Source organism: Eulemur rufifrons, chromosome 7 (assembly GCF_041146395.1).
Source record: "Eulemur rufifrons isolate Redbay chromosome 7, OSU_ERuf_1, whole genome shotgun sequence".
In the NCBI taxonomy this organism is placed as follows: domain Eukaryota; kingdom Metazoa; phylum Chordata; class Mammalia; order Primates; family Lemuridae; genus Eulemur; species Eulemur rufifrons.
In genome coordinates, this window is record NC_090989.1 from 172334745 (window position 1) to 172350514 (window position 15770).

The following is a 15770-nucleotide window of genomic DNA, read 5'->3' on the forward strand; positions in this document are numbered from 1 at the left end:
AATTTGACTCCCGACCCCTATAACCACCGCCACTCACTGAGTCACAAAAAGTCGGACAAATCTTTATCTTGTTTTTATCAATCTTCCTGAAATTATCTATAGCTCACATTTACTGCCATATTTAATATTAGAAGAGTTTTGGTCTTTATTTGTAAGTTTGGTAATATTTTTGTGACCAGAAATATGCTGTAGGAATTTAACTCTTGTTTACATCAACTAGCCTATGGAAAAATTGGTTTTGTTATATATTGTTTCACTTCAAGTCACAGTTTCCAAGAACCTACTGGTGATGTTAAATGAGGACTCACCGTATCCCCAGAGGGCTGGGGACCCCTCTCACAGCACCAAACACTCTGGCTATAATTGCTCATTTCACATCAGTCTCCAACAAACTAGACTATAAGTTCCCTAAAGGTAGCAACTGTCTCAGATTCCCCAAGCTTCCTACCAACCCACCATCCACTGGGCCCAGTAGTGCACAGTAGTGCAACCACGTTGCATTTAACAAATACCCTGGAAGAATAAATGCATATGAATATTTAACAGAATATTATCAAGAAAGATATTCCTTAATAGACATTTTAACTGGACATGGGAAACTGAACATGTAGCCCAAACTATACATCGGACAACATTTCTACTTAGGTGAACATTAACATAAAATATGTATTTATTGTACACCCATGTTCATAGCATTATTCACAATAGCCAATATGTAAAAGCAACCCAAGGGTTCACTGATGAATGAATAAACGAAATGATATAAATACCATGGAATATTATTCAGCCTTAAAAAAGGAGATTTTGACACCTGTTACAACGTGGATGAACTTTAAAGACATAATGCTAAATGAAATAAGCCAGTCACAAAAGAACAGATCTAGTTTGACTCCTCTTAGATGAGGTTCCTAGAGGAGTCAAATTCATAGAGACCAAAAGTAGTATGGTGGTTGCCTTGCTAGGATCGGGGTTGGGGAGGACGCGGAGAGTTCATGTTTAATAGGTATAGAATTTTAGTTGGGGAAGATGAATAAGTTCAGGAAATGAATGTTGGTGATGGCTGCACAATAATAAGAATACATTTAATGCCAGAGAACGGCTAAAATGGTAAAATGGTAAGAACGGTAAAACGGTTAAAATGGCCAATGTCATATCTATTTTACTACAATAAAAAATAAATAATAAAAAAATTTAAAAAATTCAAAAACATAAACATTCCTATTTTTAGTACCTTTGGAAGCTTTGAAAAGCAAAAGCAAGGTTTCAGAGACATAAAAAGGCATTTGCTGATCCAGATTTGGAATCAAAAAAGCAGTTCCTTTGCTCCCTCCCTCAACACCCCAAAATTCTATCATGAAAATACTCCTTTGCCTTAATAATTAATTTTACTTAAATTATGACTATTGCTTATTTCAAACCTCAAAGTTCCAGGAAAGGGATTCTTCTCTGACCTAAAAAGAAAGGCTCTGAAGTATACAGGAGGAAAAGGATTCATCCTGTAGCACAAGACAATATATCTCCAAGACAGGAACACCGTGACTCATGGACTACCGTACGGATAACATTATTGATCTATTGCCAATATTAAGAAAAATGCAATACCATTACTAACTATTCTCACCTGGGGCCCTTTAATGAAAAAGGAAATTTAGTATTTTTCTCTCGTCTCTATATAAAGTTTAACTCTGTAAGTTTCCCCATATTAAAATTATATTTTATATAAAATATAGTCATAAAATCTATTTTATACCACTCATAAAAGTCTCGCCATAAACTCACATCAAACAAAAATGAAAGGATGCATTACACTGACCAGGAGCAGTCACAAGCCTGCTGCCTCCATTTCCAACTCAACACTCAGCCAGTCAGTCCTTCGGCACCATTTGTAAATTAGTGAGGATAAACCTTTTCCAACTTTGCCATCTCAAAATTTACCTCGTTTTTCTAACATGCCAAATAGCCCATTTATTTTTTCATGTTGATTATAAAAAAGTTAAAAACTGAAAAATTCATTTTTCTTTTCCCTGTATTGTTGGTTTTCAATTTTAACAATACATCACTTTAAAAGAGCTCTGAATCTTAACAAAGAAACACTCCTCATTAATAGTTTATTCTCTTAATCAAAAATAATTAATAACTCTGTTTTCTTTGTACAATTTATTAAAAGACCTACGTAAGCCCTCAGGCTGGAATGAGAATGCATATTAAATGTGGTTTCCACCCTTCCTTTCAATGGGGAGTTAACCCAAATAAGTCCTGCAAAGTCCAGGTGGCGTAAGGTAGCATCTCAACAGCAGGTAGGAGGGCACAAGCAGAAGCAAAGGATAAAGACAGTTCCTTATAAAAATGTGAAGAGAGGAAAACCTTAACACTTTCTAGTAAAGCTAAAATGCAGATCTCTACTTTCAATCAATGCTGTGTGTGCACAAGAAAGTCCTTTTCCCAATAGATGTTAATTGATTCCTCCACTTCTAAGCACAGGCAAGGCATGCCGGGGGAGCCACTCTCTCTTTTTCCAAGTCATTTTCCCATTTTGACTCTTCTAATTCCCTACTCTGGACTTATGTTACTGCTTTTGGGGGTTTTTTTATTGCTGTTGTTTCTTTTTGTTTGTTTGTTTTTGGAGACAGGGTCCCACTCTGTTGCCCAGCCTGGAGGGCAGTGGTGTCAGCACAGCTCACTGCAACATCAAACTCCTGTGCTCAAGTGATCCTCCTGCCTCGGCCTCCCAAAGTGCTGAGATTATAGGCATGAGCCACCACACCTGACCTTACTTTGCTCTTAATTTCCGTCGTGAGTCATAAAGTTGAGGGGATTTAAGGGGAAGGCAGGGAAAACATCAAAGGAGGCTTTTTATGAAAATAAAACTTCCATGACATTTAATTTAGTGATAATAATACCAAAACCAATAACTGGTATGTATTGATCATTTAGGGCACAGTGCTAGACTACACGCATGAGCTCATTTAATCTTCAATACAACTCTGGGAGTTGTATAACAATATAACTCTTCCCATTTTGCAGATGCAGAAGTTGAGGCACAGGGAAATTACCAAGTTTTATCAAATTTAAGTCAGCAATAATTGTAAGATGTACCACTTTTATGTACCAGTGGGGGGGAAAAAACCTGCCAAACAATCTATGACACAAGTGTAAAGACAACTGCATTTCAGAGATGTTGAAATGTGAAAGTGTTTCTTACAATAAAGCATGTAAGTAATTTGCATAAAATAACAAATCGTTGAAAGTAAGATTTGAACCCAGACAGTCTGACTCCAGTTCTGGTGTGTGCCTATGATCCTGGCAGGAGTATTAACTGTGCTCCCTTTTACTCTCAAACGTATATCCCAGTTTTAAAGATAAAATATATGATCTCCCTACTAATGGTGTGAGTGAAATGAACCCTTCCACCTCAGTCCCAGCTAACTGCCACCAAGGCAACCCGAGGGAGCCTCTGCAGGAGCCATGAAGGAAGCCCTACCCAGCAAGGGGAGCTCTTCACTGAGTAGTGGTAAATGGACCCCAACAAATCCTCCTCCTTGGGAAGCATAAAGAAGAGAACCAAGGGAACCTGAGTTACCCAAGCAAAGCTGAGGAGGTACTTCAGGCCTGTATGAAGCCTGTTGTCTACACTGGTCTTGGAAACACTTGACTATGTGGATGGATGAGATGTAGTCCCATGATACCCCATTTTCCCACTTAATAATTCTCTCCTCAGAGTTCTGTTTTACTGAGATCATAAGAAAACAGTCTACAACGAGGCACATCACCATCATCTTGAACTCTGTGGTGAATAGTAAGAGAATCTTCAGACATCTGGGAACAGGGAAAAGGAAAAAAACAACCATAAACATGTAAATGTGGAGAAAAGAAGACAGGTAGGTTGGCAGCAGCTCGTGAAGGGCAGAAAATGAAATGGTGCCCGAATGGATCAGGCCACTCCGTCGACACTGCACCCAGAGCCCTGCTGCAGGGGTGGGGTGGGAGGGGGGCACGGCGCTGCTCCCGTCCACAGAGCTCCCCACCTCACCCCGCTCATCACAGGATGCAGGTGGATAACTTAACCTAAAACCGACAATCTTTCCCCTGGTGCATGACCCAAAACTGCGTGCACAAGGATGAGATATACCTGTGAGATTTTCTTGTTATTAGAACTAGAAAATTCTGGGTGATAATAGAAGCTGTATGATGTGTTGGGGGAAAGGAGGCTGGAGTGGGTATGGGAATAGACAGCCTAACTCAAGTGCAAGCAAAAGTCATAAAGAGATGTTACCGTAAATAAGTAACCCGTTAACAGCAAAAAAAAAAAAAAAAAAAAAAAAAAAAGCATGGAGAGCCAACACAGAGGAAGATTAGTTTTGAGTTCTAGAACATTTCCCTTCCAATAAATCTTTTTTTCCCTTGAGATAAGTCCAAGTAGGTTTCTTTCTTTCAACCGAAGACCTCAGTAGGCAACTGCACCCTCCACAGGAGACGGAGAGCAGAGAAGGAAATAACTAAGCCAGACCGCCTCACTCCAATATGGCCTAGAACGTCATTACAGTCGGGTGAGGTTGGCTGGGGGCCTGGGGAAGCTCTTCACTGTGCTTTGTAATAATGTGCCTGGCACATTTATGGGTCTTTCTATTTCTCTTCTTTAATATGCCTGTTCTTTTTCTGAGGCCCTAACGACATGTCCAGAGAATACCTGGGCACAGGGACAGAGGACATGGTTCCACGAGCAAAAATAAGCGGAGGTATTTTACAACTAGAGGGGTCCTCACACCCTCTCTCCTCAGGAACAGTAAACAGCCTTTTATCACTCTTTTGCTATACGGCAGAGGGAGGAAGAGGCCAGAAATGGGAACCCAGCGGGAAAATCATGGGAATTTCTGGTCTATTTTTTTAATAACATCAACCTTTCTCTTCCATCCCCACTGCCACCAGCTCGTCCATTTTAGTTAACATAACTACACAACTAGTTTTCCGGGGACAGTCCTATTGTCCCAGTACAGTTATTCACAGTGCTCACGTTCACTCTCAAAAGTGTCCCAGTTTGGATGATAAAGTATGTAGCCACCCTAATTTTAGTCCAAGCCCTCTTCTTCTCCCAGTCTATGTATTTTAGGTCAGGGGTGGGCAGGGCGAACCAGCCAACCAATCAGTCGATGACACAAGAATAAAAACACATTCAGCTTTCAGAGATGTTGAAATGTGAAAAAGAAAAAAAAAAATGCATCTTATAATGAAATATGTGATTCTCACAAAACCACCAAGCTACGGAGTGATGAAGACAACATTTAAACCCAGGCAAGCCGATTGAGTCCTGGCGTATACCTATTTATTATCCCAGCATAATTACTCACAGCACTGAATCAGTGAAAAAGTCTCCCAAATAATCTGCATCCTGGCATTCCTCCAGCCCTCTCTACACTATACCAAGGAAGAGAATTCCAACACATCAAACTGCCCTTGTCACCTCACTGTCCAAAACCCTTCCATGGCTCCCCCTCACCCTCAAGAACAAGCTGAACTCCATCACCAGGCTCAGAAGGATCAGCAGAATTGCGCCCCTGCTGATGTCTCAACCTCATCTCTCACCTTAAACTCTATAAGGCAGCCTCCTGAACATCCTCAGTGCCCTCAATTCATATCCCTAGAACTAAGACAGCCCAGAAATGGAAATGGAGCCACGGAGGGGAGAAAAGGACAGGGGTAGAACAGGGGACGCCAGACCCCCCGACTCCCACCACAGAACCCAAACTTATACAGAGCTGGTACTTGTGCATTGCCATGTCTCCAATATCAATTCATATGTTATGCCCAATCCCTCCAACTTTAAAATACATTTTAGAGTAAATGCTAGAAATCTGTGCTTTCATGGCTAGTGATTAAGTGCTATTCTTTTGGAATCATTTCTAGAAAGGGTGAAAGCGGATCATATTCTCAGCACACTGATCAAAGTCTGAACTCAGAATACCAGGAAACTCCATCCTCCATTACCATCCCCCAAAACCCACTCACTCTGCAAAGGCAATGAAATTTCACAATTTCTCCAGCATTCCTGAAACCTTGAGGGCAGTGCTTTGTGCTAGGCAAACAGAAGGGCAAGTCCCCTTTGGCCTTCGGTACATGTCGTGGCTACGGTCTATTCTTCAGGTGTTCCCATGCCTCAAATCTGACGCACGTGAGGTCCAGAAGCCATTGCTAGTAAGTCAACACAGATGTGCCAACTTTCTGGAATGAGCAACAACCAGGATGCTGCGATTCAGCTCCCCGTGTGACCCTCCTCACTGCCCTCTTGGGCTCCACCAGACCTTCCTCCCAGCTGTGGGATCCTGAAGGTAACCCAGCCCAGAAGGCACACCGTCAGCTCACTCAGCCTCAAGTTCCCCAGATGTGACCTGGAGATTAACACTCCTGTCTCACATGGCTGCTGCAAGATTAAGTGAAATAAAATGTGTGGACACACCAAGCCAGCAACTCATCCTGAGATGGCAGCACACGATAAATGCTTATTAAATCTAGGAAAGGAAAATCATTCTAGCTCAATAAAGCCTTAAAAAAAAAAAAGGCAAATAAATTTAGCTTCAAATTCACTGCAAGACAAATAATCATTGTAAGCCCACCATCTAGTCAGAATGCCAAATGTCTCACGAATCATCTTATTTAATCTTTCTAACCACCTGTGAGAACTATCCCCGTTTCAAAGAACAGTATATTGAGGCTCAGGCAGGTTCAATAATTTGCAAGCAAGTTGCAGAGCAAGAACATGAAGGATCCAGAATTTGAATTCTATTGAATTTGAACCCAGAACTCATGTCCTAAGCCCCCTGCTACTCTGTTTCCCAGACCCCATAGTCAAAGAAAGGGGGAGTTGGAGAAAAGCCCAGAGAGGGCAACTGTGCCCACTGACTAGTACACCACGTCAGCAGGAGTCCAAATGACCACAAGCAGCTGTCACTCAAGGGCAAAGAGATGGGGGAAGGTAAGCGATCAGTTTAACTGGGTGGCTCAGCTTAAATGCGAGCCTTTGGCAATACAGCTTAATGATTTAACAGCATAAGTGGTTTTTATTGGCATGAGGCAGGTGACTCTGGCCCTGTGATTTTAAGCAAGTGACTACGCAACCTGTTTCTGATCACTTATTGGAGACGGTGCAATCTCCCTTCCAGTAATGTTGTAAGGGTTAAAGAAATAATATGCAGAGAATCCTTGGTACAGAGTCCATCACATAATACTTGCTCAATAAACAACCCATTATTCTGAAAGCCCTTTCACTACACTTTCTACAGACTCTTCTTGCTCTCTCACTTGCCTACATTAGCCACATCACCCCTCAAATTCTCCTCTTCCTTACTTGCCTCTCCCTTCTCTGTGCACGCCACTCATTCATTTACACTGCAAATGCTTATTGAACACCTAGTCAGGCCAGCCGGGGAAACAGCAGCACACAAGGAAAAATCTTTGCCCTCATGTAGCTGATATCCTCACATTTGTGGCAGAGAGAGGCAGACACAATAAACAAAGACCCTCGGGTAGAGTCCAGTGTTACAAAGCACAATAGAACAGAGAAGGGGCAGTGAGGAACCCCTGGACAGAGGAGGAGATAGGTAAAACAGTTAGGGAAATTAACACTGAATAAGAAAGCTGAATGAAGGGAGAGATCAGGCAGAGACAGGGAAATAGTGCTTCAGACGCAGGGAACAGCAAGCGGCCAAGGTAGGAACAAGCATGGTGTCTGGAAGACTAAGAACACAGCTCAACTGCAGCACCCACTACGTTGTAGTGTATCTATTGCTTCACAGGTTAATTTTTGCCACTAGACTGTAAGTCCCTGGAGGGTAGGGACTATGAATCTTCTTTCTCTCTGCATTTACTCAACCATGTTGACCAAGTCCATCTATCTGCCCTACATTCTCTTAAGCACTGGCTCTACAGCAAAGAACTAAATCAACATGTTCTGTGTCTTTGGGGAACTGAGCATTGGGTATACAGCAAGCATTCAGAAAATATTTGTTAAATAAATGATATTTGCTTGATGTTCAGTTATGGAGTTATATTATTTCCTGCCGTGTTCTGGGCTTTTTGCAGCTTTCCTTGCCTGCCTAAAAGAATGCCATCATCCCTCAACTTCTGTTACCCACTGGCTCTCTGTCCTCCATACTACACTGCTCCCAACTAACCTCCCCCTGGTCTCTCTCCTGGGCTTCTGCACGCAGTCCATTCACCTGGAATGCCTCCTCCATACCCCCACCTTCTTCACCAGCAGAACTCCCAGTATTAATTTCCAAATTTCATTAATATATCGAATGCATCATTTGTTCAAACAGGTACAAATATCTCAAGTTCTCCAGGCGCAACTTTTCCATCAAGTAACAGAAAGCGATGCATCAAATGACAATTTCAGATTGTGCAGTACAGAGAGTTGAAGGACAAATGATCTGAGGTTACTTACATAATTTCTTTTCCTCCCCCAATATACCATATTTCAATGACTTTCTGGGTTTCGTGCCTGCAGAACTGGGCCAGGGTGCAAGGGCAGCAAAATTCTCACTCCTGTGGGTCTGTGTACTCAATCACTCACCCATAAAAGAAAAGCTTCATTCACAGTAAATAAAACCAATTTAGGACACAAGCTATGACTTAAAGGTCTTCCCCACACAGAAGGTCAATAGTTTAACATCTAAATTATTTGAGAGGGACTCCCTTTTCTAACAGCAGAAATTGTAGCTGTACTTCATTTAAAAAAAAAAAAAAAAGGAAAGAAAAAAGTCAGATATTTATTCTCCTAGACAAAAAGGCAGATATAGGTAAGTCACAACTTCCAATGCAGCCTCCATAGCCTCATTTAGCTGATAAGAACTTGCACATAACCTTGAGTCCTTTACTTCTAAAAGCCACACATCCATCTTTCTCTTCCCACTTCGAGAAAAAGCAGAAAATTAAGCTAGAGCCATTCTTTTTGAAGTATACAACAGCAGGGGCAAGGGCATGAGCAGTTTCCTTTAACAATACACATTCCTCTCTAAGTTCCTGGACAGCAGCTCTGAGCTTCACAGAAAACCACACAATGATTCTAAAGTTGGGGGCCTGAGAGGCAATGCTCCTCTTACAACAGGACAGCTCCACGAATTTCACCCAGACATGAAAGTGGAAATATCCTAAAAAGCAACAATACTGTACATAGAATGACTAATAACATTTTCAAACTCAGTGCTCTCAGCCAAGACTTTCTCTTAGACTGACAGCATGTGCTCATGTCTGTGCCCAACATGGCAGTAGCCTTGCTGTATTATGTCACCAAGTGCCACAGCACCCTGCTCAGTTGGCTATTTGGACACAGCAACATGGCCCCTGTCTGGCAGGATATGGGTCTTTGGAAGGAATTTAACCAATGGCTAGGCTTTTCCTGGAGTGCTAAGTTCACTGAACACCACTCCCTTAAAAGTTTCAAAGCTGGTAGAGCCTAGATTTACAACAGGGAGTCCATTCAGTATAGTGATTACCTGCCTGGGCTTAGGCAGCCATGACTGGGATTCAGATCTAGCTGTTTTTTACTAGCTATATAATTTGGGGTAAGTCACTTAACCACTCTGAGCCCTTAAAAACTCCTTACCAGCGCCTGCAGGTCTAGGCCTCCACATGATTTGGCCCTTGTCTACCTCTCAGACCTTGTCTACTATCACTTTCTCCCTCTTTAACTGTCTAGACATGCCCAGCTCATTCCCACCTCAGGGCCTTTGCATTTGCTGTCTGATCTGCCCGATATACTTTTTCCTCAAGTCTCACTTCACTGGCTGCTTTTCATCACTCACATCTCAGCCCCCATGTCAAAGTCACCTTCAGGATCTCATAAACATACTGCTGAGTATGTGTGTGCATATTGTATAATCCATTTACATAAAGAGCCAAAAGGAAGAAAACCAGTGTATGGTATTATAAGTCAAGGGACTGGTTCCCCTTTGCAGGGTGGAAGTAGTGATGGGAAAGAATACCACAGAGCCTCTGGGTGGCTGTGAGATGATTAGTTTCTTGATCTGTATCTGGTTACCTCAGTGCTTGTTCAGTTTCTGATAATCCATCAAGCTGCTCATTTATAATTGCACACTTTTCAGTGTGTTATATTTCAATTAAAAAAAATTAAACCAAACCAAAACAAACCAAAAAAAAAAAATGTCAAATAGTTTTTCTCTGATCATCCCACCTTTCTGCTAAGATATTCATTCTCTATCCCACCCACGACCCTGTTTGATTTTCTTCATAGCATTTGTCACTGGCTGAAATCATCATTATTGCCTATATATAGTCTCACCCTCCCCCACTCAATTAAAATAAAGTATCACGTGACCAAGAACTGTGCCTGCCTCATTCACTATCTGAAATCCCAGGGCCACAAACAGTCCTGCCAGATGGCATGGGCTGAATAAAAAAAAATACATGTAAAAATAAGAAATGGCCAAAGGGGACTCTTTAAGGATATAACATCAATCAAAAGTCAAAAGAGTGAAGCTAAGAGCAAAAGTAATAAAAAAAAAAAAAACTTCAGTAACATTAAGCATCAGTAATATGTGTCAAATGTTAAATTTAACCACAGGGAGGGGGGTAGATACAGTGTCGTTCCATGGGCACTTCTGTGAGACCAGTCAAAGTTACTTCTCAAAGCAGAAACTGGGTCTTTTATTTCTGTGCACCCAACGGTTTTTCACAAGGCCTGGTATAAAGTAGGTCTGGGCCAAGAGTGGCAACAGATTTCTGAGATACTTGGTGAGGTTTCTTAAGTTTGGTGGAAAAAGTGGCCATGTTCAATTGTAGTGTCTACCATGGGCCAGGTAGACACAGTATCAATTCAGACTCACATGAAGCAGATACTAAGAAGCACCCAGGAACTTGAAAATAGAGTTTCTTACAAGTCATGAGCAATACTCACCTATTTTCATTGCCAATTCTAAGACGTCTATAAAGAAAAAAAAAAAATGTACCCATAGTGCAAGTGACTTGGATGTTATATAGTTACTACTAGTATGCAGATTAATTTGCATGCTGACATAACACATTTTCAGGAAGACAACCTACACTCACCAGGCCTGGTGTAATGGAAACTTAAACCTTTATTCTGGAATCTGACTGCCACAAACTCCCACCGTGCCCTTAGGCCTCAATTTCTCTACCTGTGAAATGAGCTGGTTGGACTAGATGCTTGCTAATGTCCATTTCCAGTTCTTGGACATTGTCTATGATTCCTACCTTTTAAAAAATTATTCTCATCTTCTAAGCCTTGTACTCACATACCAAATCATGCACCAGTATGTAAATCACAGCAATCAGATGGAGTGAGGTCCAACACGTATTTTTACCTAGTCTTATTGCCAAACCATGGATATCTACCCCAAACCAGATTTTCTTGAGTGTTATGTTCAGGCTCCTATTTCTTGATTAGACAAGAAGCCTTAACATACTTCAGATAAGCACTCTGCATTTTAGGTTTCCCTGTACAACTATTTTCTTTTCTTGAGTTTTCACTGCCATGGGCCCCATGTTTCTCATCAATTCAAGTATACACTCCGAGTTAGCACCCTAGTTCTTGTTTTTTTGTAGCACTTAAATAATGAATAGGACTTGATCACCTGGAGGTATTCTCCTTACTCTATTACAACAGTTATTAGCGATCTTTAATTAGACAAAGCTGCCATTCCTTTTGCTACCTCACCATACTGTCAAGTGCCTACTAAGGATATTACAGTAATAAGTATTAACACCTTTTAAATTTACATTAACAACAGAGAAATGGGAAGTCAGGAAATGAAAGGAGAGGAAAAAAACTCACAGATGCCATAATTAATCAAAGCTTAGTGTAACTCAAAAAATCATTAGTAGCTATTTTTTTTAATTTTCTAAAAAACTATAGTATGCATGTCCTGGTTAAAATTGCATGAGTGATAATTTGCCACTCATCAATTAAAAATGGGGAAATAGGCAAGGTCATCGCTCTGCAGTGGCTGAGCCCCAGACTGTCCTTTCTTTAAAACGAGAGAGATTATCTATGGTGACTAAGAAGTCCAGTTGGGGGACAAGAGATCATCTATGGGGACAAGAAGTCCAAGTCATTACCAAATTCAACACTTCCCCAAATGCCTTCTAACTACTGTGAAGCTTGCCATCTGCAGAAGGTCAAGTGTACCGGAGGCCAAGTTCCCAAAGCTATTCACCGTCCACCACTGGCCCTCTTCGGTTTTATTCTCCACGAACAAGGAGGGCATAGACAGGGCCAACGGTCTGATGCGTTTTAGAGAGAGGAACGATTTTTCGTTAAAAGGAGGAGGAAGAGCGTTTCCCATTTGTCTCCCTGCTCCTTGCACTTCACCCACTCAGGCACCCTAAAGGCTGCAAAAACAGGTAGCCTGCAGAAAGTTCACTCACTCCCTGGGCTGGACTGGGTTTCTAGGCATGTTTATCACGTGGCCAAAAAAAACATGTGCTCAGGGTTAGAGTCGTTTCCAAGGCAGAACTAGCAAAACTGACAATACCACCTCAGGACGCCAAAACCCGGTACGAGAAACTTTTCTTAAACTTGCATCCATAGCCTGGTACAGTGCCAGGCGCCTACACCGTGAGCAGGGGGACCGACGCCAGCGACTCCTGGGAGCTGAGTCGTTCACACTCTGAGCGCCCGGGCTGCCGTCCCCGCTCGGCCCCCGGCCCCACGCCCGAGAAGGGGACACGGGGGTCCCTCTTACGCCTCAGGCGCAGTCCCCGCTGGCGGTGGGGCGCCCGAGCGGCCGCGCACGGGGCCAGGAGGAGAGCGGGAGGCGGGGGGAGCCCGGCAGGCGGGCGCCGCGCTCACCTGGGACCGGGCTGACAGGAACGCCGGCCTGAGCGCCAAGTCTCGCAGAAGTTTCCCGGCGTGCGCTGCCACGGGGGACGCCATCTTAACCAGGAAACCCGCGCTAGGGAGTCGGAGCGAGCAGATGGGGGGCGGAGGAGGAGGAGGAGGAGGGGCGGGAGCGGCGGGAGGAGGAGGAAAAGGAGGAGGAGGAGGAGGAGGAGGAAGAAGAGGAGGAGAAGGAGGCGGGCCCAGACGTGCCCCCGCGCCCCGCCCGCCCTGGGTCCTCGGGTACGCGGGCGGAGGCCTGGCCCCGGAGGCCTTCTCACTGTATGGTGCCCGGGGTGCGAGTGTGACCGAAGACTGAGCCGGAGCCCCGCGGTCTTGGGGCTTAAACTGTCCCGGCAGACGGAGAGCAAAGCCATAGTCGTGGCTGTAGCGTGCTGGAAGGACTGGCTCACGGAGCTGACGCCACACAACAGCAACATCAGCTCCACACAACAGCAACTGAGACCGCTGGTCTAACCCTGGAGTCACCGAGGCCTGTCTAGGGAGGTGGTGTTTGGGCTGAGACTTGAAGGAACAACAAGACAGGAAGAGAGCCACTAGAGTCTGGGGGGTCAGGTGGTCTGGCGAGCTCGGGAAGGGCTCTCTACGTAGCCCTTAGTGAGTTATTTGTTTGTTTTATCCTTAACCTAACTAAGATCAGTGCAAAACTTGACAGAGTGTAAGCCCAGTAATCATAATAAGAGCTGTGAACTAAAACAAAATTTTAAGGCTCACCCATGACCCGCGACCCGCTGACTGAATGGACCCCCTCGTGGCCAAAGGATCCTAAAACTAAATTGCCTGCCAGGAGGAGGGAGGTCAGACATGCCTCATTATGCCCGCCCCCTCTTCTTGGAGACATGCTTTGTAACCCATTAACAGGCCTAGGGTATGCAAGACAAACCTACAGGTCCTCAATTTACACAGCAAATCTATGTATGGTGGCTTATCTCTGATAAACAGCTCCTTACGTTAAAACATTCCAAGCCTTTAGACAAAGCTTCAAGTCTTTAACCAATTACAAGCCAAAGAATCTTTAAACCCACCTATAACCTGTAAGCCCCCCCCCCCCACTTCGAGATGGCCCACCTTTTCGGGCCAAACCAATGTATGTCTCCCACGTATTGATTTATGACTTTACCTGTAACCCTGTCTCCCTGAAATCTATAAAACCAAACTAACTCAACCATTGGGAGTCCACTTGCTCAAGGCTTCTTGGGCATGGCTCTGGGTCATGATCCTCAAATTTGGCTCAGAGTAAATCTCTTTAAAATTATTGTACAGAGTTTGGCTTTTTTTTTTTTCCGTTAACAGAGCAGATATTTATTTAGAGCTTACATGATTCTAAGCACTGTAAATGGAATAAAAACAATAATAACAAACATAGTATGTGCCAAGCTCTTGACAATATGAACTCACTTAATCTTCATAGCAACCTTTTCAGTAGGTACAAGTGTAAAAATCACCGTTTTGCAGAAGAGGAAACTGAGGCACAGAGAGGTTAAGTAACTTGCCAGAGGTCACAGATCTGATAAGGAGTAGAGATGAGATTCAAATCCATGTTGTCCCTATCCCCAACTAAGCACTATTTTAAAATTTTTTTAACATTACTCATTGTTGAGTATATGATCATGAGAAAAGGTACAGTGTAACAGAAGTAGACAGCTATTGCTACTAGTTTCCTTCCTTTCCTTTTTTTTTGGGAATATTTTATTTTAATATAATTCCATACTTATAGAAAAATTGCAACAATATTGCCCCAAAATGCCTACATGTCCTTTATACAGATTCACCAATTATTTACATGTTGACCCATTTTCCATTCTTGGTAGTTATAGATATATTGGTTTATAGCCTATTTCTAGTCAAAATTTTACCCACTAGATGTAACATCCACTGATAATTATTTCTTGAGTCAATTATTACTACGATGGTTGCAGAATAGTGATTGTCTAATTCCATCCTTACACTATTAGTTTGTATTCTGCTCTGAAAAGAGCTTCACCTTTTCCTCATTTTTAAATTTTTATTTACTTTTTTATTTTTTTAGAGACTGGATCTCACTCTGTCACCCAGGCTGGAGTGCAGTGGTGTAGTCACAGCTCATTGCAGCCTTGAACTCCTGGGCTCAAGCTATCCTCGAATCAGCCTCCTGAGTAGCTGGGACCACAGGCAAGCACCACCACACCTGGCTAATCCATTTCTTTATCTATTATTTTATTCACTTGTGTCAGTTTGGATTCATATATTCTTTTTTATTTGGCAGCAAACCTGTGCTGTTTCCTATTACCTACACTCTGTCGCCTCTGGATATGGGTCATTTAATCTTCACAGGAACCCAGCAAAGGGGGTCCTGCTGTTATTCCCATTTTGCCAGAGAGGGAACTGCGCCACAGAGTTCCACGTGGCATTTACATGATTCAAAGGTCATGTAACTTGCCCAGGTCATACAGCTTGGGATCAGATTCCCCAAAGCTGGAATCTAACCGCTTTTTTCCACCCTCTCCTCTTGACAGGAGTGGATTTGATAAGATTGTCTTGGCCAAAGATGGGATTAATTGAAGGTCATGAGACCATCTTGGGCAAAGATGAGATTAAGGGGAGGATTAATCAGAGGTCACAAGATTGTCTTACCTAAAGATGGAATTAATCAGGACCTTTAAAAGCTCTGTATTTCTGCTCAGAAGCAAGACATTGGTACTTTGAGACAGGAGTCTGCCAACCTCCTCATTTGCCGCAAATGAATAAACTCTTCTTTCCTTCTCCTCAAAAGATAAAAAAGAAGTGCATTTGAGTTTCCACCTTGTTCATCATTACCCCTACTGGGTCTGCCATCCAGCCAGGATAGAGCAGAGACTTTTGTTAATATTTGAGAGTGAATATGTAAAATTGGTGGGAGCTTTGAATGCATTGCCAGAAG

General features: G+C 42.8%; 1 protein-coding gene across 1 annotated transcript in view; it reads right to left on the reverse strand.

The window, feature by feature from the left end:
• The window catches only part of SUCLG2 (succinate-CoA ligase GDP-forming subunit beta), a 256631-nt gene extending 243660 nt beyond the window's left edge, over window positions 1–12971 (reverse strand). The window contains exon 1 of the mRNA XM_069473782.1: window positions 12824–12971. Within this exon, the coding sequence (XP_069329883.1) occupies window positions 12824–12907 (84 nt within the window). The 5' untranslated portion in view covers window positions 12908–12971. The remainder of the gene's footprint in view (window positions 1–12823) is intronic.
• Between the last annotated feature and the right edge of the window lie 2799 nt (window positions 12972–15770).